Source organism: Lynx rufus, unplaced genomic scaffold (genome assembly GCF_022079265.1).
Source record: "Lynx rufus isolate CCGP_SWC_20201006 ecotype Redwood Valley unplaced genomic scaffold, mLynRuf1.p SCAF_5, whole genome shotgun sequence".
NCBI lineage: Eukaryota > Metazoa > Chordata > Mammalia > Carnivora > Felidae > Lynx > Lynx rufus.
The window spans coordinates 50100512-50125672 of record NW_025814867.1 but is presented as its reverse complement, the minus strand read 5'-3'; the positions used below and the strand labels follow the sequence as shown (position 1 = coordinate 50125672).

The 25161-nt window shown below is 42.4% G+C and overlaps 1 protein-coding gene across 3 annotated transcripts in view; it reads right to left on the bottom strand.

The window, feature by feature from the left end:
- Nucleotides 1–25161, bottom strand: part of KCNAB1 (potassium voltage-gated channel subfamily A regulatory beta subunit 1) — a 417565-nt gene that overhangs the window by 374870 nt on the left and 17534 nt on the right. Inside the window, exon 1 of one of the 3 annotated variants that reach the window (XM_047099248.1) lies at nt 14786–15027. The exons of the other annotated variants lie outside the window; for them this stretch is intronic. Within the exon in view, the coding sequence (XP_046955204.1) occupies nt 14786–15027 (242 nt within the window). Of the gene's footprint in view, nt 1–14785; nt 15028–25161 lie in introns of those variants that run through there. 3 annotated transcript variants of the gene reach the window in all.

The following is a 25161-nucleotide window of genomic DNA, read 5'->3' as shown; positions in this document are numbered from 1 at the left end:
ACCAATGGAATAGAATAGAAACCCCAGAACTAGACCCACAAACGTATGGCCAACTCATCTTTGACAAAGCAGGAAAGACTTATATCTTTATATCCTGAATATAATTCTCCAGACCAGACCTCTCTCATAAACTCCAGACTCTTGTTTACTTGACATCTTCCCTTGGTTGTCTAACAGGCATTTTGATGTCTCACGTCCACAAACCGAACCCCTACTCTTCTTCCCATGAGATCTGCTCCCTTGCAATCTTACTCATCTCATTTAAGGGCAACTCAACTGTCTCAATTTCCTAGGCCAAGAAACTTAAAGTCATCTTTGGGTTATTCCTTTTATCACACATTACATCCAGTTTGTAGTGCTCTTAAGTCTACTCTTAAAATTGATCCCTTTCTACCCTGGTCCAAGCTATTGTTACCTCTTGTCTGGATCATTATAGTAACTTCCTAATCAGTAACCCTTCTTCTAATGTTTAGTCTATTTTCCAACTTAGCTGTCAGAGTTATCCTGTTATTCATTCCATGATGATTTTGGTAAAAAATAAATCATGTAGCTCTCCTGCTCAATACTTTGCAAAATCTTCTCTCTCCTAGGACTAGAAGCCAACATCATTTTCTAAAATTTCAATTCCAATATAGCTAACATACAGTGTTATGTTAGTTTCAGGTGTACAAAATAGTGATTCAACAATTCCATGCACCACCTGGCGCTCATCACAAGTGCCCTCCATAATCCCCATCGCCTATTTCACCCATGCCCATACCACCCTCCCCTCTGATAACCATCGGTTTGTTCTGTATAATTAAGGGTCTGTTTCTTGGTTTACATCTCTCTCTCTCTCTCTCTCTTTTTTATTCTTGGCTCATTTGTTTCTTAAATTCCACATACGAGTAAAATCATATGGTGTTTGTCTTTCTCTGACTGATTTATTTCACTTGGCATTATACTTTCTAGCTCCATCTATGTCGTTGCAAATGGAAAGATTTCATTCTTTTTACAGCTTTTTACAGCTGAATAATAGAATATTATTCTATTATATAGAATATTAGAATATATAGAATATATAATAGAATATATTATATAATATATTATATAGAATATATTAGCATATATAGAATAATAGAATATTATTCTATTATATACATATACCACTTCCACTTCTTTATCCATTCATCTATCGATGGACACTTGGGCTGTTCCATAACTTGGCTATTGTAAAAAATGCTGCTATACATATAGATGTGCATGTATTGCTTTGAATTAGTGTTTTTGTATTTTGGGGGTGAATATCCAATAGCGAAATTACTGGATTGTAGGGTAGTTCTATTTTTGACGTTTTGAGGAATCTCCTATACCAGTTTTAGAAGCCCACATCTTTTAAATGACCTACAAAGACCAGCATGACTTGGCTTCTGTGCAGGGAAGTATTAAGCTTGATCAAAGAAAGCATTGGCCCTTTGCCCCCCAGCTCCTGGGAGGTAACCTCTAAGCCCTTGGAATGTTCTACCCAACAAGAGTATCTTTGTTTGCCTGGACGCTTTGGACCCTGCTGAATGGTGTATACTAAATGTATGGTTTATAGTGAGGCCTTGGGCCACTGGGAATCTGCTCATTCTTCACATGGACTGAGCGCCAAGGTCACCCATGTAGGTGGTCAGTGTGTCTATAGGGCCAATCTCCAGCAAAAAGTCTGGATACCAGGTCTTGGGTAAATTACCCTAGCTGACAATACTCTGTCCATATTGTCGCACACTGTTTCAGGGGGAAATGTGCTTTCCACATAACTCCACGGGCACAAGACAACTAGAAGCTCTAACTGGTTCTCCTGGACTCCATCCTGGGCCCCTTTTCTCAATGGTGATTTTAATCTGTATCTTTTTGCTGCAATAAACTATAACTGTAAATATAACGCTTTCCTGAATTCTGTGAGTCCTTCTAGTGAAGCATATATATACTCTCATTCTAGGCCTTTACACATACTGTGCCCTCTGTCTGGAGTATTCTTCCCCCAAGAAACCCAGGTGATTGTCCTTTTCACCTCCTTCAGATATTTATTCAAATACTGTCTTCTCAGTGAGGCCTTCCCTGACTAAACTGTTTAAAATTGTAACTGTCCACTAATACATACACTCTCCCTTCATCCATGGTTTGTGTTTCTGCAGAGGTCTTATCTTTTCTGAAATGTTATATACTTTATTTAGTTAGCTCATTGTCTACCTAATCCTAACTAGAATGAAATCTTCAAGAAAACAGGGAACTTACTGTTTTTCTCTGTTTTGTTCATTGCTGTGTCTCCCAGAATAGTGTATAACACAAGTGAGAACTTGGTAATAGCTCTTGAATGAAAGAATGAATCTGTGTATACTGGGGAGGAAATAAGGTAAATAGTTCAACCAAAAATCGACCCAAAACAGCAAGGACTGATTAGTGGCCCTAGAAAAGAACTTCATAAAGAGGGCCACTGATGAATTATAAAATAAGGATTAGTAGACTTGGCTACATGAGCCTGATTTTCTATCTTCTAAGAAACTGTGTTTTGTGGGGCGCCTGGGTGGCGCAGTCGGTTAAGTGTCCGACTTCAGCCAGGTCACGATCTCGCGGTCCGTGAGTTCGAGCCCCGCGTCAGGCTCTGGGCTGATGGCTCGGAGCCTGGAGCCTGTTTCTGATTCTGTGTCTCCCTCTCTCTCTGCCCCTCCCCTGTTCATGCTCTGTCTCTCTCTGTCCCAAAAATAAATAAAAAAACGTTGAAAAAAAAAATTTAAAAAAAAAAAGAAACTGTGTTTTGGATCACCCAACATTCTAAACAGGTCATGAGACATAAGAGGGATAATATTTACCCACATAGGACATCCAGAAACCAAGAACTGGTGAAAATGGAGTAAAAAAATGGTAGGTCCTTGGAGAAGAAGTGGTTTTGAGGACCCGTTCATTGTCACTGAGGCCCACTCAGTTTCCCTCAGGCAATGAAACCCCTTGAATGGAAAAGTGTGACCCTACTGTCGCTATTGCCCAGTCCCACCAACACTGAGTAGAATAGGTCTGGTGTTTCTCAGGATGTAAAGCGTGGCCAGAATAAAGTGAGAAACCCCACAATGACTCAATGACCTAATGATACCACCAAAGTAGCATCCTCTAACTGCTAATCTCCAGCTGAAGAGTTTCTTAGTTACAGGCCAGATTATTCCTGGGAAAGTCTGATCTATACCAAGAATAAGAGGTCTAATCAGAACTCACAATCATCCATAATTACTGCGTAGAGAGAGAATCCTTTAGTGTATTTAGGATGGTGGGTCATCTAGGAATCCCAACAGGATGGCTGACCCTATAGATTTGTCTCCCATCTTTTGGGAGATGACATATAAATGTTATAATGATATGATGAACCTCTTGCAATGAGACAAAAAGCAAAAATGATCAGGACAAGAGTAAACCAAAAAGGGCTAGCTGATGGGATTGATGGACAAGGGGTAGAAAGGGGAAGAATTCATGGTGGAAGGGGTGATAAAGAAGAGACCTATGGCTCTGTAACATTGGTACATAAGAACCACATCTAGGAGAAATGAGGAATATGCCCAGAGGGAAGACCATGAGTATTTTGTCTGGTCTCTGTAACTCAGGACCCCCTTGTGGATAGGGCTGCACAGTGACATCACAGAGAACTTTCTGGAGGAAAGTACAGTGACGCCTTCATGAATGCAGTGAGGTAAATAAATGAATGAAAAGTGAAACAAGATGAATGTCTGAGGAGAAACAAAAATAAAGTGGGCTTATGACATTATGATAGGTATGAAAGGCAACTTCAACGGTCTTAAAATGCAACCTATTTCCTATGAGAACAATGTTGTCCCCAAGTACCACTATCTCAAAGGAGGACATTGGGAGGCTTTTAGTAAAAAAAGAAAGGTAGGAAGTAAATGGCAGGAGACTATGGGTGGAGAGTCTGGCGGAGCAATTCCTTATATCGGATAATCCAGCTGATTGTCAGCGAAGAATGAAGGCTTATTTGTTATACTCCTGCCTAATAATTCATTTACTCAGCAAATGTTTACTGAGTTCTACACTAGAGACTAGATTCTAGGGATGAAGCAATTAGCCATACAGATAAGATCCCTGTCTTCCTGGGGCTCACACGCTAGTGGGAGAGACAGACATTACAGAAATAAACAATTAGAGTGCTAAGAGAAAAAAACAGGCAGAAAGGAAGGAGGTACTAATCTGATGAATCTTAGAAAGAAGTTACAGTGAGGATTCAGCTCTCGGGAAATTATGCATGGAGGTGCCAGTCATGCACAATGGTCATCTCAGGAGCAATGACAGCTCCTTTTTAAAGCCTTAACCACCTTCCAAGTGTATGTGTTGTCATTGTGTGCTGAATTATAGAGTGCTGCAAAATTACAAAAGCAGTGACCTGTTATAAACCCTTTCAATGCTAAAGCAGAGCTTAGATACCTAATGAGCTACACATTCTACACCCACACTCTTCAATTGTCAGAGCCTCTAAAACATTCTGCCTTTACAAATTAAAAGGATTATCATGAGGGAAAAAATAGACTAAAGACAACTGGGTCAAAAACTCCTTGTCGAAAGATAGCCCATATACCCCACTGGGCACCTGAGTTTCCCTGGCTGCTGGGCAGCTCACTACCTCCTCCTCTCCCACAGCGGGCTCACTGGGACCTTGGGCCAGAATCCACACCATCCCTCTGGAGACTGTTTGTGCCAGGCCCCTCCCTTTGCTGCTGCTCCAGCCTTTTGGAGGTGTCTCTGGGCCCGTTTCCTTGGTACTTGCCTTTGGAGCTGGATAGCACCTGCTTGACCCTCCCAGCCCTCTTCGCTCTGCGTGTCTGTGCTCAGAGGGCCTGACTCCAGTTCCCGGTAACTCAACAGCCCCACCGCCAGCACACTCCCCTCAGCGGATATGTTGAGCAGAAGAACACAGATGACTGAATTTATGTGGGTCAATTAGGTCCGTACGTCTTTGAAATCCGCCTCAGCCTTGGACCTAAAGTCCAAGATGAAAACGTTGTGGCCCTTGTTGGGTAGCTGCAGAAGACATGGGCTTGGACGCGGAACTGGGAGCAGTAACCAGCAGACTGTAGGACAAGCACAGCAATTAGGCGGCACGACAGCACCACCTCCCAACCCCAAGCAGAAATTGCAAAGAGTCACGGCCCTTTTCCCACTGACCTCCCTGAGCTAAATTTAATTCCAGCCTGAACTGCTCCAGATTGACGGAAACTAAAAAGACATGACAACTAAACTGTGATCCTAAACCGGATCTAGTACTAGCGGAGAAAAAAAAAAAATGCTTGAAAGGGCATTATTGTGTCAGCTGACGAAATTGGAATACAGATGGTATACATCATATAAAAGTAGCATACCATGGAAATGTAACTGAAGTTGGAAATCGTGTAGGGGTGTATGTAAGGGTTGAAGGGCCATAACATACGTAATTTACTCTCAAACATACTCTCTTGGAAAAACAAATTGGGAGGTGGGGGGAGGGGTGCAGGGAGCAAGCACGTAAGAAAATGTGCAAAGGTTAATGCAATTGGGGCAAAATCTTCACAATATGTTAAAAAATCAAGTGCCTAAAAATTCTTTGTATTCTTATAAGTTCCTGTGAGACTGAAATTATTTTCAAAATAATTTTTTTTTATAATCTGGTTTTAAGAACTAGGTAGGTTGTCTAAAAATAGCTCCTCTACTACCTGGACTGTCATGATTAGAGGTTCATTTCTTTGGATGTGACATATTTGCAGACCACCCCAATTTCTCCACATCAACTGGGTCCGCTTTGTTTTCTCCTTTTGAAAACAAAATGTCCTTTTGCTTCATAATTGTTTGAAACACAAAGACTTAGAACATATCTTCATCTGAACATTGGCATATATCACAAGATATAAAACTGAAATGTTAGGGAGTATCAGTTCATAATTAGCTAGGGACAGGCAGAGGAGTCACTAGAAAAGAAGCTAAAGCAATAGGTGTGGAGAGGTGTCCCATATAAATGAAAATGAGCCATGAATACAGAGGAGGAAGGGCACCATTATTCCTCCACCTCTTAATTTGGTGCTGAGCCAGACCTGAGGGTAATGTTCTACGAACTACCGTGGATTCTAAGCTAGCCTTCTCTCTGACAACGCTGATGACACTCTCCTTCCAGATTCCCTACACCTGCTCCATCTCAACTGTGCAACAAGGTGCCTGCAACCAAGATGGGGCAAAAGACATCAATAGAACATTCTCCAAAGCAAGGCCAAGGAGGTGAGGCGTATGCCTTTCTTTTCTCCACCAGCCATGCCCCAGAGGTTTGTGGTGGGCTTCAGAATCCCCCGTGTTGGAAACTCCCAGACACAGAAATTTGCTCTATCAAATATCTAACTTATATAGGTTATAATAACATAGGCTTGCTATGGATCAGGGCTTCTCAGAATCCTGAGAATATGCTGGCCATAATTTATTTTTTCTCGCTATAGGACATTTGCCACGTGGTACCAAAAAAGATACTTCTTAATTTCCAGAATCAAGGAAAATATACAGATTAGAATTTAAATTCTGGTCTAGGATTATCTGGGGAAAGTGTAAAGATTTCTGCGAGCTGTGGTTAAGGAACCCGGGGGCTTAATTTTCTTTATGAAATAGCGCATCCTAGTGGCATTCTCAGAAACTGCAGGGAAATTCAGAAGTCTTCCCCCCCCCCCCCGTCCCCTCCCCCCACCTTGAGTGAGTACATATTGGACCTACAGTAGCTCCTTGGTCAGAAAAACCAAGTCTCAGTGCTATTTCCTTTTTTTTTTTAAACTGCCATCAAGAATTTCTATATGAGAAAACGTGGGTTCATATAACCCACTCTTGTTCTGGAGCCGTGAATTTCAAATGTTTTTATTCAGTTACATAAACAAAGCAACTTTTCCCTTGGAAAAACACAAGTGGAAATTTCAAAACAGAACAGAAATAATATTTCAACTCCAAGTGGCACGCATCTCTCACTTTTGCTTAAATTTTAAAGCATCTTCTATCTAAACTGACACTTTTAAAACCTACTTATTTTAGAACTTGTGTTACATTCAAAAGGAAATAAACATTCTGCTCCATTCTGAATAGGCCCCTTTCACTAAGCCTTCGAGCCCCTTCACCAGCAGCCTATTCAGATTTCAGGTCATCACACACGTTCTGGGTCTGAACCATCTCCCTGTCACTGAAGTTCCTCCAGAAATGTTGAGGCCAGGAGAGCCACAGAGGGCTCAGAGCAAATTAGCACAGGCCTCGCGACTGACCAAAATTAGGCCAGTCTAAAATAAACCATGTAGGCTTTTTTTTTAATGTAGAAAATATAACCCCCTGCACAGGGAGCATTTACTAGTTTTTATTTATTTATTTGTTTTTCAGCCTTTTAATTTTCACGGTCATGGCCAGAGCTCCTTTTCAAGTAGGTCTGAGTGCGCCAAGCATTTTGTGAAAAAAGTAGGTCACGGGAATGCATTGCAAAGGGATTTTGTTTGGGGGTTAGAAGTGGGGGGCTGGAAAGAAGACAGTGAGTTCAATTTGGGAATAGAAATAATTTTCAGTTTCTACGCTGTACTATGGAAATAATGAAAAGGAGGAAGAGCAAGATGGGGACAGTCTTTCCTGAGTGCCCACTATTTGTGCCTTTGCATCAATATTATTATCCCGTGAAGGAGGGTTTGTTTTCATTTTATGGGTAAGGAAGCCAGAGACCAGAGAAAGAGGGAGGAAGGAAGGTGGACTTCAAATCCCGAAGCTGGGACATCATCTTATCATTAGGACAGAACCCAGGAAAAGGTTTTCAGAGTGAAAATAATTCTACTTGTCCTTAGAATCTCCATCGAGAGACCAGTGAAAACTATCAGTTAACGAATGCTCTTAGTCACTTTGCCCACCTCTTTGAGAAAGCAGTCGAGTGAGTGAGGTTTCTCTCTAGCTTTCCTATCCTCTTCCTCAGTTCCTTCCCTCCTATGTCCCCGTACGTCAACTTGTAGCTCCGTACCTGTGCCCTGACACACAAGCTTTCCTCTTGATCTGGTCTAGAAACTTTCTTTCTGCCTTCTCTGTTTTCAGGTCAGGTCTGGCCAATATCTTGTCTTTGCCTCGGTCAGCTGCCTCTTCGCTTGGATTAATACTTCTATTTTAACAGCACTGATGCCTCTAGTTGGAGAACATCTCAGATACTGTGGCAAGCTGATGGGAGAGGTATTGTGAGCTGGTGTGAGTTTTGGGCTTTTAATTATATTCTGTTTCAAATATTTCTGTTCTGGCCACAATGCTAGGCACTGGAAATACACAGATTGATAAAAGATTATCTTTATCTTCATATACACCATTTGGAGAGTAATTTATTACAATGCTTCATGAAGCTGTTTTGGGCTATGCGTGAGGTGAAAGGAAAAAACCCCACATTTTCTCAATAGATCCCAAGGACAGCTTCCAATAGAAGAAAAAAATTATAAAAGCAAGTGAGGAAAGGAGAGTGGTATGCCCAGTGTTTTGGAAAACTCAATTTGTAGGTGTTATTTTTGCCCCTCTCTTTGTTAGATACATTGTTACACACATTTCCTTTCAACCCTCTGGAAACTGACTACATCGTGGGTTCCCAAGATTGGCTGAGAAGAGGTTGGAGCAAGAGAGCTCAGTCTCCCGCTCCCGCAAGGGGTGAGCTAAGCCATGTGTGACTTCATTTTAGTCTTACAACAGTGTTGTAAGTTAACTTCAACTGGGTCCATTTTACAGATGAGGAAACTGAGGATCAGCAAGGTTAGGTAACATACTGCGTCTAAGACACAGGAGCAAATATGAAGTTAGAGCACTATTAGTGGGGGAAGGAGAAGTCCCTACTTCTTGCTCTTTAATGTCTTTCTTTCTGCTCCCCAACTTCTAAATAGATGCACCCCAGTCAAGCAATACACATGTACTGAGCACTGTCAAAGGGAGGATTGCAAAATATTATAAGCTCTGGTCCTTGGTCCTCAAGGTAACAGCAACATAATTTTGAGAATAAGACACACACACAGATACACACGTGCACACACACACACACACACACACACACACAAATAACTAACAATCCAAATCTATGTGGAGCAAAGACAGGTCATTCTGTAAGAGAGAAGACTGTGAGTTGGATTTGCCTAGGCAAGGAGGATATATAAGAATATTCTAGTTGCAGCAAGTTATGATGAGTGGAGACCCAGTGGTCCAGGGCAGGGGTGGAGGATCCGTGTGCAGAGCAATAGGACCGAAGCAGGTTGCAGAGCAGAGCAAAAAAGACAGGTGACCAGAAAAGTAGACCAGAGCAGGATGGTGAATGTGACCGGGACTGCAGCATGCCCAGGAAGCAGTGTGGGCACACGGGTGTGTGCACACGTGCGTGCATGGATGGGCATGGGCTGGGATGGGAACTAGGGAGCTGGGAGTAAATATGGAGAGTGTAGAGAAAGCACTGGACTGGGTCCCGAGGTACAGGGGTTCTCGTCCCAGCTTTGCTGCTGGCTGCAAATGCAACCTCAGGCTAGTCACCCAACATTGCAGCCTTGCTTCTCTTCAGCTGTAAGACCAGAAATTGGAGATCATCTCCAAGATCTGTCAGTAATCTTAAGACATCCCCCTGCCTCTCCTTTTCTTCTGCTCCTTCTTCACCATCAGCTCCAGAATATGAGAAGTGTTCTCTTTGGTTTGCAAATAGCATAACTTTTTTTTTTTTTTAATTTGAGAAACAATTAGTTCATTGCATGAATCTGGACAAGCCCTGTTACTGTAAAAGAATAGTGAAAGCTGCATCATCATTAATAGGGAATTTTTAAAGTGTAAATAATCTCAAACTGATGTTTCTATTAAGCCAATGTCATTTCTTCGCTAGCCACCTGCTTGCTTTCGCTGAATTATTTTTTGTGGCAATGCCACTGTTAATGTTAGGGGATCCACAGTAAAGAGCCCTAGGAACCTCACTGCTGTGTTTACTGTAAGGATATTTTTGAGGATGTTACTAATTACATAAAGAAGAACCATGAGAGAAATTTTGCTCCGGTATCCAGATTAAAAAAAAGATGTGCCGGGGCGCCTGGGTGGCGTAGTCGGTTAAGCGTCCGACTTCAGCCAGGTCACGATCTCGCGGTCCGTGAGTTCGAGCCCCGCGTCGGGCTCTGGGCTGATGGCTCGGAGCCTGGAGCCTGTTTCCGATTCCGTGTCTCCCTCTCTCTCTGCCCCTCCCCCGTTCATGCTCTGTCTCTCTCTGTCCCAAAAATAAATAACAAACGTTGAAAAAAAAAATTAAAAAAAAAAAAAAGATGTGCCAACACTGCTCAAGTGGCCTATCCTTACCTACCTCAAGGACTCCATGACTGTTGTAAAGAGCTCCATTTCACTACCTACAATTTGGTGCTGCTGGGAAGCACAGAGCCAAATCTGGTCCAAGCACATGGCTTGCTCAACTCACCCCGGGCAACATGTCTTCCCTGGCTGCTCTTAATCTTTCTTGAACTCATTTCTTCCTCTTTGTTATTTTTATCTTTCTGAATTATATGCATTTGGGTGTACCTTAAATACCTCTGGAAACGAAGTTTAAAAATAAATACAAATAAATAAATAGATAGATAGATAGATAAATAAATAAATAACTTCATGCAACTGAAAGCTTTGTTTTCTAGACCAGAGGCCAGCAAACTGTGGCCTATTGGCCAAATCCAGTTGTTTTTGTATGGTCCTCAAGTTAGGATTGACCTGTACATTTTTTTCATCGTTTGGGAGAAAAAAGGAAGATGGTTTATGATGTGCAGAAATTATGTAAAACTCAGTGTCATAATTCAGTGCCCATAAAGTTTTATTGGAACACAGCCACACCCACTCGTTCACTTACTGTCAATGATTGGTTTCACCCTCCCACAGCAGAGTTCAGTAGCTATGACAAAGGTGGATGTGGCCCCTGGCCTAAAATATTTACTACCTGGACTTTTACAGAAAAAAAATTGCTGATCCCTAAATTAGACTTTCATTTTACATCTGTGTAAGTTCCTCCCGGCTAATTATAAAATTGCTTCAAAGCTCGGTGTTTGCTGCATCCTTACTCAGTCTAGATATTTTTTGTGTTTTGTCCATAAAACTATCTCTCAGTGTACTTTAACCTCGACCTAAGCTCAGGTTTATTATCTGGCTCAGATTTCAATGCTGTGTAATAGAGACAATTGACTTTGCGCCTCTTAGAAATGACTAAAGGACTCTCTTGGGTAACTATTTTATAGACACTAATAAAATGAATCCACAAAAACCTTCTATTTTTGCAGAAAATTCTAAGCCAACAGAAGGATCTACACAGCAACTTGGCACTTTTTACATCACGTTCAAACAATTCCCTCCAGTTTCTTTTCAGTTGATACATGTGTTTGCATATTTACTGATTTTTTTCCTCTCCTGGTCACCCTCAGTTAGAAATAAAACAAGTCTCCATGGAAACACAACAGAATGCTCTCTCACAGATGATCGAGGGACCCAAGCAGCTGGTATTGGGCTGAAGGCTGCAGTGGCATCTGACCAAATTAGGAAGAGAAAACAGCTCACCGGCTCCTTCAGACCTCTCAGAATTCTAAAGCTCAGCATGAAAACCTACACAGATTGTGAATTACTGCAGATTTCTTTTTATTCCTTCTTTTCTTTCTGAGAGATGTTCTATCTTATCATGTGATATTCTTATATTCTTATAAAATATTCTGTCTTACCCCTGTGTACATTTCAGCCATAGGGGGTTTTCATCCCGTCCCCTAGAATGAATGACAGAGTCTACAAAATAAGCAGGAGAGGAACTTCTATCAATGAGCACCTGCTCTGTGTCAGGCACTTACATGTCACAGCCAGATTAATGTCACACAGTTTGTAAAGCAGAAGAGCTAGGATTTGAACTCTCTTCTGGTTAACTCTAAAGCCCATTCTCTTTCCAGTATACATGAAATAATATCCTTCAGAAAGAAGAAAATAGAAAAGGCAAGATGAAACAAGGTATTTTGACAAAGCCATGGTTGGAGGGCAGTTGGAAATCAGGATAAGGAAATAAGAATATGAAATTCACCTTCTCACTTAATACTAGGTTTATGAGAAGTCACAGCCAATATGATTTCACTCATATATAGGATTTAAGAAACAAAACAAATGAACAAAGGGGGAAAAAACCAAGAAACAGACTCAACTGTAGAGAACAAACTGATGGTTATGGGGGAAGGTGGGTGGGGTGGGTGAGATAGGTGAAGGGGATTAAGAGTACACATATCATGATGAGCACTGAGTCATGTACAGAACTGCTGAATCACTATATTGTACACCTGAAACTAATATAACGTTCATTGTGTGTCAACTATACTGGAATTAAAGTAAAACACTTAAAAAGCAAAAAAGAAGTCACGGCCAAAAGCCAAGTTGGGGTTAGAACAGAGAGAACCTGGGTTCTCTTCCCTAAAATCCCTCCCTAATGTTCAGAGGAGGATGTTTTAAATAAGGGTGATTAATAAGGGTCTTGAAAGAATAGACAAATTACTATGGGAATCTAGAGAAAGGAGACGTGTTTCAGGTTGGAGGGAGGGGGACGGGAGGAATAATGGAGGAAGGGGCAGTAAAGCACAGCAACCCATCATAATACAGAGCTTTGGCTCTTCCCTAGGGCCATGTATCCATTTAACTGAACTTGTGTCTCCTCAAAGTCTGATCCCGGAGCTGCACTGTTCTAGGTCCCACTTGTTACTAGTGTTGCCGAGTGACACAGAACCTTGCCCAAGAGCCCATCTCTGTGACAGGACCAAGCACCCTCAAGGTCACAGAGCCTTGTTCCCCAAGCCTTATGAAGAGTCACCTTGGAACCGTATTCTCAAATCATGGGAGTATGGGATTGACAGGGGGGCCTCCAGGGCCAGAATGGGGGATGGCTGCTCCCCTCAAGCAGGTGGGCTCCAGGCCCCCGGCTTCAACAAGGACACCCTTGCTTTTACCTATTTGAGGAGGGATCATTCCTCTGCTTCAGAACCATTTGAAAACATATTCAGAACCTATCTTCGTCTGAACATTGGCACACATCACAAGAGGTCTAACTGACATTCAAACCAGGACTCCTGAGGGAAAGACGCATGTCCTCTGAAGCTTTATAAAGAATTCATGGCTGGGACGCCTGGGTGGCTCAGTCAGTTGGGTGGCTGACTTCGGCTCAGGTCATGATCTCACAGCTCATGAGTTCAAGCACCGTGTAGGGCTCTGTGCTGACAGCTTAGAGCCTGGAGCCTGCTTCAGATTCTGTGTCTCCCTCTCTTTCTTCTGCTCCCCTGCTCGCTCTCTCTCTCTCTCTCAAAAATAAACATTAACAAAAAAAAATTCAAGAGTTTGTGGTAAAACCACCCATCCTGTGACAGAGATGCAGAGAGAGATTTTTTTTTAATGAAACAGTTCATCCTCAACTGATCTACATTCAGACATCACCATCCTGCCACCACTGAGGGTCAAGGAAAGCGTAGAGAAGAGAATGGGAGGAGATGGAGAGAGAAGACAGCTCCTTCTTGTGGAAGCCAGATTCGGGAAAGGTGACTGAGGAACATCAGCATCTCCTCCATCCCGGTGTATGGAGCCATGAGTTCTCTTGGAAAGGTGGTTAGATTCTTCATAGGCTCCATTTCCAAAGCATGTTGGGGTGGGCTGTGGTATGTTTATAATCTCCGTAAACCTAGAAGAGTTCTTCTTCTGCATGAGCCCTTTATTGCATAAAGAGTCTGTGTGAAACACATTGCTCTCCAAAGAAGTCATTTCGTTGCAAATTGCTTTATTAGCCAAATTAGATGATAAAACTAGGGCAGTATCTACTACACTAAAATAGACCTTTAGATTATGGAAAAGTGAAATCATTGGAGACATCATGTCCATGCAAAAACAATCATACTCTGGAGAAGGAAAAGCTTTGACTTGAGCTAGGACAGCCGTTCTTCACGAATGTTAAATTCTTTTTTCCGTTTTCAACACCCTTGTCCTTCTGAATGGCTTTTGCTCAGTTTCTTGGATATTTAAGACTCTAGGCATTTGTCAGGCAAGCATTAGTGTCGGTGCCCCTAGGTGATTCAGCTAAGCACAGGCATGTCTTAGCAAGGTTTGGACAATAATTGCTCTGACAAAGAATGATACTTCCCATCTCAGAACAATTTATGAAGATTACACACCCAACCCCACACCAGGGGAAAACTTCTCCCTTTTGTTAATCTTTCACAGAATAAATGATGGTGTTGGAAGTTTAGAGAACAGCCAGTAATTTATCTCAGGCTGCAATGATAAAAAGTGCCGTCGTTTCAAGAAGAACTTGTTCGTGAGCTACTTTATTAACCATTAGCACAGACCACATGATTCAGACTTAGAAGAAAATAACGGCCTTAACATCCAGGCAGCATATTAAAAAAATCCTACTCTTAATTTATAAATTCCCTTAAGAAGAATAGAGCCCCCATTCTTCATTAAGACCTGCTACGTCACCTACCTCCTCAAAGCCAAAGATATTATTTCTACAGGCAACACACGGTTAGGATCCTCCACAGAGAGCCTGACTATCCTCTATGTAACCCTTTAAGCAAAGAGAAAGTAGACAATATAGAGCACAAGAAACTAAGGCAGACCAAGAAGAGGGCTCCCTGCATTCATTTTTCTTTTCCTTTTTCCACACAGTGTTTGCTTTGTCATTTCAGTCCTTATTTCTTTAACAACAAGAACCCTTGACTTCCGTGCAGTGCCCTGGTTGAATAACATTGCAACCAGCCAGTACCTGTAAGCCATGCCCGTCTCTGCTCTGGTGGTTTCCTGCAATGAAATTCCATGGACACGTAAAAACTTCTCCAAATATTTCCGTTCCGCTGCTCCACTAGGCCTCACCGGCCAGCAGGCTGCCTGAGGAGGAGGCTTGGTCACTGCTATGTGCCGTCTACATTTCAGAGCCGATTCACTGGATTTGGGAAGACCCAGCTTGGGGCTGGGGATGTCTGCACAGGCAGGTTTATACAGATGCATGTTTCCAAAACCCAAGAATGCAAAGCTAATTTCACAGTTCTTAGCTCTGAGACTGGCTGTATCTTGCTATGATTACTTGGGTTATCTGGCTTTGGTGTGTCCCTAAAAGGGATCAGCTCGTTTTCCTTAGCTGCCCCTTACTATTTTTTGTATGTGAGCAGACTCTGGAGTCCCCGGCAGAGCTCCTAGATACATGTCTCTGTTGAAACCTTAGAAAACAAAACAAAACAAAACCCTGACAAAGTCCAATCCCTTTTCTTGTCCCCATTAAGTTCCCAAAGTCAAGCTTCAGCAACTATGTATTGGCCCCTGGGGAAAAAATACGGGCACTCTTTCCCATGTCTTTCTATTTAGGTAAAAGGAAATATTTGGGTGGGATATAGGCCAAATGTTCTGTTCTCATAAGGATCATAAGGCCTTGGGGATGATTCATGAGTGTGTAATGAGACCTTTCTAAGTACTTCATAATCAAATAATTTATTATACTAGAGACATGATTCATTTGGGTAGAAGGTCCATCAGTCTTTTTCTCTTTAAGATGTTGCTATCGAGTGATAGGAAATATCAATAGGATGGTTGTAAAAAGCAAAAGGCCTACACAAATAGGACCCAGTGATTTTTGACAGAGATGTAAGAACGATTCGATAGAAAAAGGATAAGCTTTTCAACAAATGGTACTGGAGCAGTTGGACACCCATAAGCAAAAACAAACAAAAACAAATGAGCCCTGACTTCAACTTCATATTTATACAAAAAAATAAATCAAACTGTGTCACAGACATAGATATACACCATAAAACTTCTAGGAAAAAACAGAGGAGAAAATCTTCAAGACCTAGGGATAAGTGAAGAATTCTTAGAGCTGACACCAAAAACACAGCCCATAAAAGAAAAGATTAGTAAATTAGATGTCATCAACATTCAAAACTTTTTCTCCATGAAAGACCCTGTAAAGAAGATATGAAAACAACTGGGACTGGGAGGAAGTATTTGCAAACCATGTCCAACAAAGGGCTTATATCCAGAACATACAAAGAAGTCTCAAAACTCAACAATAAAAACATAAACACTCCAATCAGCTGGTGGACGAAAGACTTAACGGATGTTTCACTGAAGAAAATATACGGATGGAAAATAAGCACGTGAAAATAAGTTCCACATCATTAGCTATTAGGGAAATGCAGATTAAGCCCATGAGATATTACTACACACACCAGACTAGCTAAATAAAAATACCAATAACACCACATGCTGGCAAAGATTCAGAGAAACTGAATCACTCACACGTTGTTGGGGGAGATGTACATCGGAAAAGAGTATGGCAATTTCTTATAAAACTACACATACCAAACCTACCATAGGACACAGTAGTTGTACTCTTGGGTTATTTCCCCCAGAGAAATGAAATCTATGTTGACACAGAGAAACTATACACAGATGTCCATAACAGGTTTATTCAAAATAGCCAAAAACTGGAAACAACCCCAATTTCCTATAACAGGTGAATGGTTAAACTGTGGCGTATCCACACTATGGAATAGTATTCAGCAATAAAAAGGAATGAACTACTGATATACGCAACGACTTGAATGGATCTCAAGGGAATTTGCTGAGTGGAAAAAAGCCAAATTACACATATCAAATAGGACTCATTTTCTCTCCCTTTCCCCCACCATATCACAAACACTCCCTCCCAGCTTCCCAATTTTCCTGGGGAAAATCATTACTTATCTTGTTTTCTAATTGTTCAATATATGTCTTATCTTGCCAATGTTTCAATAAGGTCCTTAAGAGGAAAAAAAAATCATCATACTGCATGATTCCATCTAGATCACATTCTTTAACTGATAGAATTACACACATGGATAACCAATTAGTGGTTGCCAGGGGTTAGAGAATTGGAAAGAGAGGGAGGTGGCTCAGTCTATAAAAGGGTAGATGAGGGATACTTGTGCTGGAATTGTTGTGTCTTGACTATGGTGGTGGCCACATCACTCTACCTGTGTGATAAAATGGCCTGGAGCTAACACACACACACACACACACACACACAAATGAGTGCATGCAAAACTAGTGAAATCTGAATAAGGTCAGTGGCTTGCATCACCATCAATTTCCTAATTGTAATACTGAACTATAGTTATGTAAGGTATCATCATTGGGAGTAACTGGGTGAAGGAATTTCTCCATATTGTTCCTTACAATTGCATGTGACTCAATAATGATCTCAACAGAAAAAGTCAAAAAGAGAAAACAAAAAGTCCCCTCATATAAGGGTCCTTTCCCTTTGTGATACCAGCTGCGTCTCTCCTCCAGTGACAACTCCTGGGCATAAAGGGTTCATCCAATCCAACAGGCTTCCTACTCCCACCCCACCCATCACCATGGCTTTGCTCACATGAGCTCCCCCACCCCATGTCCTGTGAGAGCTCACCTCCTCTAGGAATTCTTGCCCCACCTCCTAGACCCTGGTATATGATTACCTCTTGAAATTCCTCTTGCAATTCACTTCTAAAGCACTCACTTGACACTTCTAAACTGTTTCCAAACATTTGTACAAACCTGATGATTTCTGTCCTATTTTTGGACCACGTTTACCATTATTTATTTACTATTTGGAATTCACCTGCTTTTTTTTTTAACCTAAATGAATATATTTAGTGTTATGAGCTGAATGTTTGTATCCCTCCCCCAAATTCACATGTTGAGATCTAATCTATGATGGCATTGGGAAGTGAGACCTTTGGGAGATAACTAGATCATGAGGGTAGAGCCCTCATGAAGGGGATTAGTTCCTTCCTAAGAAGAGGCCAGAGAGCTAGCTAGCTCTCTTTCCACCGTGTGAGGACACAGCAAAAAACAGCTGTCTATAAACCAGGAAGAGGGTTCTGGCCCAAATCCAACCATGCTGTCACCCTGGGCTTGGAGTTCCCAACCACTAGAACTGTGAGAAATAAACGTTTGTTGCTGAAACCACACAGTCTGTAGTAATTTCCTATAGCAGCCCAAGCTAAGAAATTTGGTAAGGAAACCTTGTATTACTAGCATTACACATAGAAAACATTTATCAGGGCGCCTGGGTGGCGCAGTCGGTTAAGCGTCCGACTTCAGCCAGGTCACGATCTCGCAGTCCGTGAGTTCGAGCCCCGCGTCAGGCTCTGGGCTGATGGCTCAGAGCCTGGAGCCTGTTTCCGATTCTGTGTCTCCCTCTCTCTCTGCCCCTCCCCCGTTCATGCTCTGTCTTTCTCTGTCCCAAAAATAAATAAACGTTGAAAAAAAAAATTAAAAAAAAAAAAAAAAGAAAACATTTATCACTTGAAATAAAAGAGAGCATAGCCTGTAGAAAATAAGTGTAATAAAAATGAAGAATATTATTAAACTGCCAGACACTGTTGGTGTCCAAATTTTCTGAACCCGAGTCCTACCTCTTTTTGTTTTTTATATCAGAAATTAAAAGGTATTATTAGGTGTTTAGCACAAATCTGAGACTTTTTTTCTCCTTTCTCCTGTTAATGTTTTAAAGGTAATCAGAAGAATTGACAGGAAATTGACACAGGAATACACCACCTTTACAATATGAATCCAAGTTAATGCCCCATCCGTGTCACCTCCTTGTCTGCCAGTGGTACTGGTACCTCCTTTGGGAGACACAGACTCATAACACATTGTCCCAGAGTACTAGATACCTCCTCCTGCAAGTGCACATCTAACTCCCCATCCAAGCTATAAGCTCTTTGAAGAGACGGGCAGACTCTATCTGGTATAAGTTTTAACCTCCATCATAACCAGCATGGTATTTTGTGCTCAGTCAACATTTCATAGATATTAAGAGTTTGCCTGCTTGAATTTTAAAATTCCAAAAGCTACTCTTGTCAATCTTTCCATTTTCAAGCTCACAGCCAAAGCTGAATCTCCAGGGAGAAATAAGAGCTTAGAGAGAGGGGGCCAGGAAAAGTTAGAAGAGGACACAAGCAGCGGGATGGAGTCGGGGAGAAACAGGCGTGCCCAAGTAAAGTTGTACCTACTGTTCCACCACTTACACTAGCCCGTGGTTGCATCTGACTTTGTGAGCCGTGGAACTGGCTCCCCAGTGGGAATACCCAACAAGGAAGAAGCAGAGGTGAAGTGAAAGAAGTCATGGAAAATGAGACATGAGCCCTGTTCAACACATCACTCTCTTTTTCTGCGCTCTGAATATGGAGCCAAGCCCAGGAGAGGACAGAGGGATGAGAAAGCCAAGATTTGTCTGAAACCAACATCTCTTTTCATTAAGTTCTAAAAGCTGATCACTGTCATAAAAGGTCCCAGTTTGAAGGTGGGGAGTAAAATATATTTTTTTTAAGATTTTTTTTTTAAGTAATCTCTACACCCAACACGGGGCTCAAACTCACAATCCTGAGATCAAGAGTTGCACACGCTACTGACTGGGCAGCCCAGTGCCCCAAATAAAAACTATGTTTATAAGAGAACTTTAAGCCCCTTTGGCTGTCAATGCAAATCTTGCAAATGTACAATACTATAAGAAATGCCCCTGAGCAGCTGACAGGGGTAGTTAATGTCTGCTTTGCTGTCTTTCTCTGTCTCAGGAATGACTATCATATACTGTTCAGAATCTTTAAATACTAGGTAATCTCAGTGTGGAGAAAAAGTGACAAGACCACTGAGGACAGAGATGTTTCTGGTCATGTTCTTCTGATGGGATGCTGAGAATCAGAAGTCACAAATAGAAGCTCATATAGCTCTGGGTGGTGAGCAGGCTTTAAACACACCTGTTCAGCATTCATAGGTAACAATGTAACCATGGGCAGGCCTTGACATCTCTGGCCCCTTAGTTTCTTTATTGGCTCAGACTTAGGTAATCTCTTAAGATTCTTCTAGGTCTGGTGTTCTGTGAATCATAAAAACAACTTGGGGGTGCCTGGGTGACTCAGTCGGTTGAGCGTCCAACTTCAGCTCAGGTCATGATCTCTCAGTTCGTGAGTTCGAGCCCCGCGTTGGGCTCTGTGCTGACAGCTCAGAGCCTGGAGTCTGCTTCGGATTCTGTGTCTCCCTCTCTCTGCCCCTTCCCCGCTCATGCTCTGTCTCTCTCTGTCTCTCAAAAATGAATAAATGTTAAAAAAAAAAAAAACAAACCTACTTAGGCTAGGGGGCACCTGGGTGGTTCAGTCAGTTAAGTGTCTGACTTCAGCTCAGGTCATGATCTCACAGCTCATGGGTTCGAGCCCTACGTCGGGCTCTGTGCTGACAGCTCAGGGCCTGGAGCCTGCTTTGGATTCTGTGTCTCCCCCTTGCTCTTCCCCTACCCTGCTCACACTCTCTCTCTGTCTCTGTCTCTCTCTCTCTCTCTCAAAAATAAGTAAACATTAAAAAAAAATTTTAAGAAGAAAAACTACTTGGACTAGACATTCTACAGAGGTGAGGATCCTGCCTGTGTTGACTGGAGAGGCTTGGAGGCTATGAATTATTAGCTAGCTCTCTGACACCGGGACCCAGGAGATTGCTGCTATTATTCTTGGAATATACCAGTCACACATATAGCCTGCTTTAAAATTTTTCTTGGCTAAAGAGATGGCCTGTTAAACACTATATCTTGGATTTATGGGAACATCACAGTCATCTAAAAATTGTCTTGGCCTACAATCGAAAACTGAGGCCAGAGCCAGTGGGCCTGGGACAAGGAGACTGTGTTTCCATGGCTGGGGTGAAGGAGGGCTGGCTCTGCTCCAATGAGTTTGGACAAGGGACACCAGACCACAGATCAGAGCCTGTCTCTCTATTCCAATCATTTATGGGAACTGTGGCTCTTACTCCCGCTCAGGGGTCTGCTGGCTAGTGCTCTGCAGGCGATGCTGTGATAAGAGAGCAGTCACCTGACCAAGATGCCTGCCTTGTTCCACTGGGAGTCATCACAGGGCTTTCTCCTCTTGTCATTGCCATCTTCTCTCCACCTTTGCAGAAGCACCTGGGAGTCTAGTTGTGTGCAGTGAGACCACAGGTGAATATGTGCGTGTCATATCAATGCAACACGATGAAGAAAACCTCACCCCTGCCCTTGAGGAGTTCCCAGGAGGGAGAGGAGAGACCAGTAAAGCTTATAAAGCAGTGAGCTATGAGCTAGGGCCAATCCGTCTCACCTCCTTTTAGGACGAAATGTTCCTAATAATAGACAACAGCAGTTCCAATGGGATTGGGGAGAGAACACATGTGACAGTGCGAGGGATGACAGCATGGGACAAATGGAAAGCCCCGCCCAGCCAGCCTCAGCTCTGAAGGCAGGGCCTCCCCTCAGTCCCAGTCTCCTTTACATCTTTTCCTTATCCCTGCTGCTTGTATATTATGTACTTTTGCATTATAACATAAAGCAGCCCCTCCTCAATGTATAATCATATTTCTAATACATACAGAGGCATATACATTATAGCCTTGCTTTACAAAAATGAAGCATACTTATGGATGACCACATGTACAGGTCTCTTCCTTGGCCTATGAAGGGCTTATGGGCGGGGCTGACCCTTGGGATTTCACCGGCATCCTGCATTTATCCCACACTGACCCATATCCACAACCAGAAAGCATCTTTGAGTAGAGTTTGTCATTTGCAGCAAAATCTCCCCTCATCACTTTGAGGGTAACCATCTTGTTCTTTCTGCAAAAGGTCCCCCCCAAAATGCCAAAACGTGGCCTTTAGTCTGAGACTAATGCAATGGAAACGGCCAACGGGACCCAATGTGCAAAAGGGTGCCCTGTGGCCAGAAATACCTTGAAAGGTGGCTGTTGGGGACACAGAGTACCTTGGAAAAGAGGCAGGTGAGGAGGAAGGAAGGGTGAGAGAAGGGGCCGCAGTCCTATTATGTAGGTTTTACACTTTCTTTTTAAGTAATCTTGGGCCATTAAAGGTTTGAAACCAGGATAGTATTATGGTTATAAGCTGTTGAGTCATTACTGAAGTAATGCTCTCAGGATGCTAAGAACATGCTCCCCCCTTATCCCAGCCTGCATTGGCCATGGAGTGGGGGTGGAATATAGTGGAAAGTGCATGGGCTGCAAAATCAGAAAGACTTGGATTCGAATCCTACCCTTTACAGCACACTAGTGGATTGACCATGGGCACTTGCTGAGCTCCAATTAATTCCTCTGGAAAATACACCTCTCCATATTACCTCATAAGGTTGTTGTGAAGATAAAAGGAAGCACAGTGTTTGGTGTGCCTGGCTCAGAATGCACGGCCCATTAAATGGTGGTTATTGTTATAATATCTGTGGTATTACACAACGCCAAGGACTGCCTTGGGCATTGTCGTCGGTGTGGATGGCGCCCCCTAGTGTCACACAGCAGCCAAAGCTTTACGTGGCCGACCTAGTAGATGCAGCAAGCAGTCATTTTCAGGGGACATCAATGCTATGAGTTGCATGACTTCAAAATGATGGGATGGCTTTAAATATATGACTTCCTCTTTTCTAAAGAGAAGGGAAATATTATCTAATAAAGTTGATTTGCTCTTCATCTGGCAAGAAATCCCCCCATCACTCCTTCAGCGTCTACTCAGAAAGCAGATTTGAACGTTGCAGAGAATCCCACACCTCCATGGTCCCTGCTCCATGTGCTCTGCTATAGGCTCACCCATCTTCCACACATTATCCTTTTGGGGTCAGGAACGTATCAGAGACAAGGCTGGGAGTCTGGGACACAGAGCGGCACCATGAAAAGTGAATCCCAGCTATAAAAGCAAGGCCTAATAACACACACGTTCAGTTTTGTGATACGATGCACTGCTGTGAGGTCTTCTTGGCATCATTCCAGCTGAACCAATCTACCTCTTCATCATCCTCTTCCAGGCATGTAACAATAATCTAAAAAATCTAGGATTCTAACTACAGCTCTAAGAAATCTTAGAAATCACCTGGTTCAGGGCACCTGCGTGGCTCAGTCGGTTAAGCATCCAACTCTGGATTTCAGCTCAGGTCATGAACCCAGGGTAGTGAAACTGAGCCCCATGTGGGACTCCACACTGAGCATGGAGCCTGGTTAAGATTCTCTCTCCCTCTCCCTCTGCCCCTCCATGGCTCACACTTGCTCGCGTGTGTGCACACATACTCCACGCTCTCTCTTTCTCTGTCTCTCTCAAAACAAAAAAGGAAATAAAAGATAAGAGAAGAAAAGAAAAAGGAAAAGAAGAAAAAGAAAAAGAAAGGAAAAAAGAAAAGAAATCGACTGGTTCAATTCTCTTGTTTTACAAATAAGGAAAAAAACATCCAGACCAACCGGGCAACATTTAGAATCAGTTATTGTGAGGACTGGAATAAAATGCAAGTTTCCAGGAGCATGGGCTTAGAGGTAGACAGACAGATTTAAATCCTTGGCTGATGATATGCTACTGTGTAATGCGAGTGTCTCTGAGTTTTTAGTTTCTTCCTCATAAAAATGGGAAAAAACACTACTTCCACAAAGAGAGCTAAATCAGTCTATATTTTTTTAAATTTTTTTACTGTTTTTAAATTTTTTACCGTTTGAGAGAGAGAGAGAGGGAGAGAGAGAGAGAGACAGAGTGTGAGTGGGGGAGGGGCAGAGAGAGAGGAAGACACAGAATCTGAAGCAGACTCCAGGCTCCGAGCTATCAGCCCAGAGCCCGATGTGGGGCTCGAACCCGCCAATCATGAGTTCCTGACCTAAGCTAGAGTCGGTGCTCAACCAACTGAGCCATCCAGGTACCCCCAGTTTATATATTTTAAATCTCCAAATACACCGCACCGCCTCTTGCAATGTCATTTCACCATGTAATAATTGTGAATGTTTAACCATTGACCGATGTTCCAAGGAATACTGTTGAAAACATGATCCACTGGAAAGCCCTCCGTGTATTTCTGCTGTGGAAGACAAATGAATAGCTTCATTTTGCTTACTTGATTTGTGACAGAATGTTCTGTCTGCGGGGAAATTTATAAAACATAGAGTACAAGGGTCCCATCCACATTTTGAAAAATTGTGTTCTTCATGGTTTGCTCTTCTAAAATCTCTAAGGAGTATTCCAAGATAAACTCCAATGTGAAGCAATTTCAGCATTTGGCATTTTCCCAAACACATTCAAATGCTAGCTCAAATAAAGTAACGACCGAATTTTTTAGAGGTCACCTGTTTAGCAGCCTTGCTAGATAGAACACAACCGAGAATAAACAAATGAACAAATAAGACATCACAAAGCCCCAGTCCCAAACCTCCTGGGAGGGCACCTCAGTTTATAAACCATTTACTCTCTCTTGGTCATAATTCAAGCACAACGAAGCTTCTTATTTCCCACTCCCCAGCAGAGTAAGGATAGCAAATGAGATGAAAAAGCTATTAGAGAGGCAGGCATATTGACAGCAGCAAGAAAAATTTACAGCAAGACGCGGATACAGGAAAAGTAATGGAGGGGGTGAAATACAGAAGACAAAATTTAAGAGCGAATAAAGCCTCTGATTTTCAAGGCAAAGAGTTCTATACTCCTTAATCGTCCCCGAGGACAGTTTAACATAGCACAATAGCTGACATTTACTAAGATAAACTAGAGTTGTCGAGTTGTTTCTTCAGGTTTAAAAAGTTAAAAATAGAGCCTTGACTGTGAAATTAGAAAGTTTCAGGTACTGGGGAAATCGCTTGAGTGAAAATTTCCATTCTCTGACAGTGTCAGATGAGCAAGGCCTAATTGTGACTAATCTCCGCATTTAGAAATAGTGTCTTGCCCCTTCTCACAAACTTCTTTCCATCACTAGCAACTTGGTGGTTTAGCTGATGACTAGCCTAAGAAAAGATCAGCTTTGTTCTTGAGCTACAGACCACGCATTTTCTTTCCCTTGCCCCTTCCTCCCTGCCTCCTTGCTGGCTCATGGTCTCACGAGCTCCTGCACCTTCCTTGTAAAAATCCGCCGAAACGGTGCATCTTGTGTTTATTTTTTCCTGACATTTCTCTTCCTTGTCTCCTTACCTCCAGGCAGAACTAAGTACTCCTTTCTTTCCATAGCACTCCATTTCTACTTCTCATACGGCACCAATAAAACTTTATTGTGGTCTTGTCTTTTCTGAAAGGACTCCAAGATTACTCAGAGCAAGGACCCTATCTTATGTGCCCTACATCCCCAGAATTGAACGTAATAGATG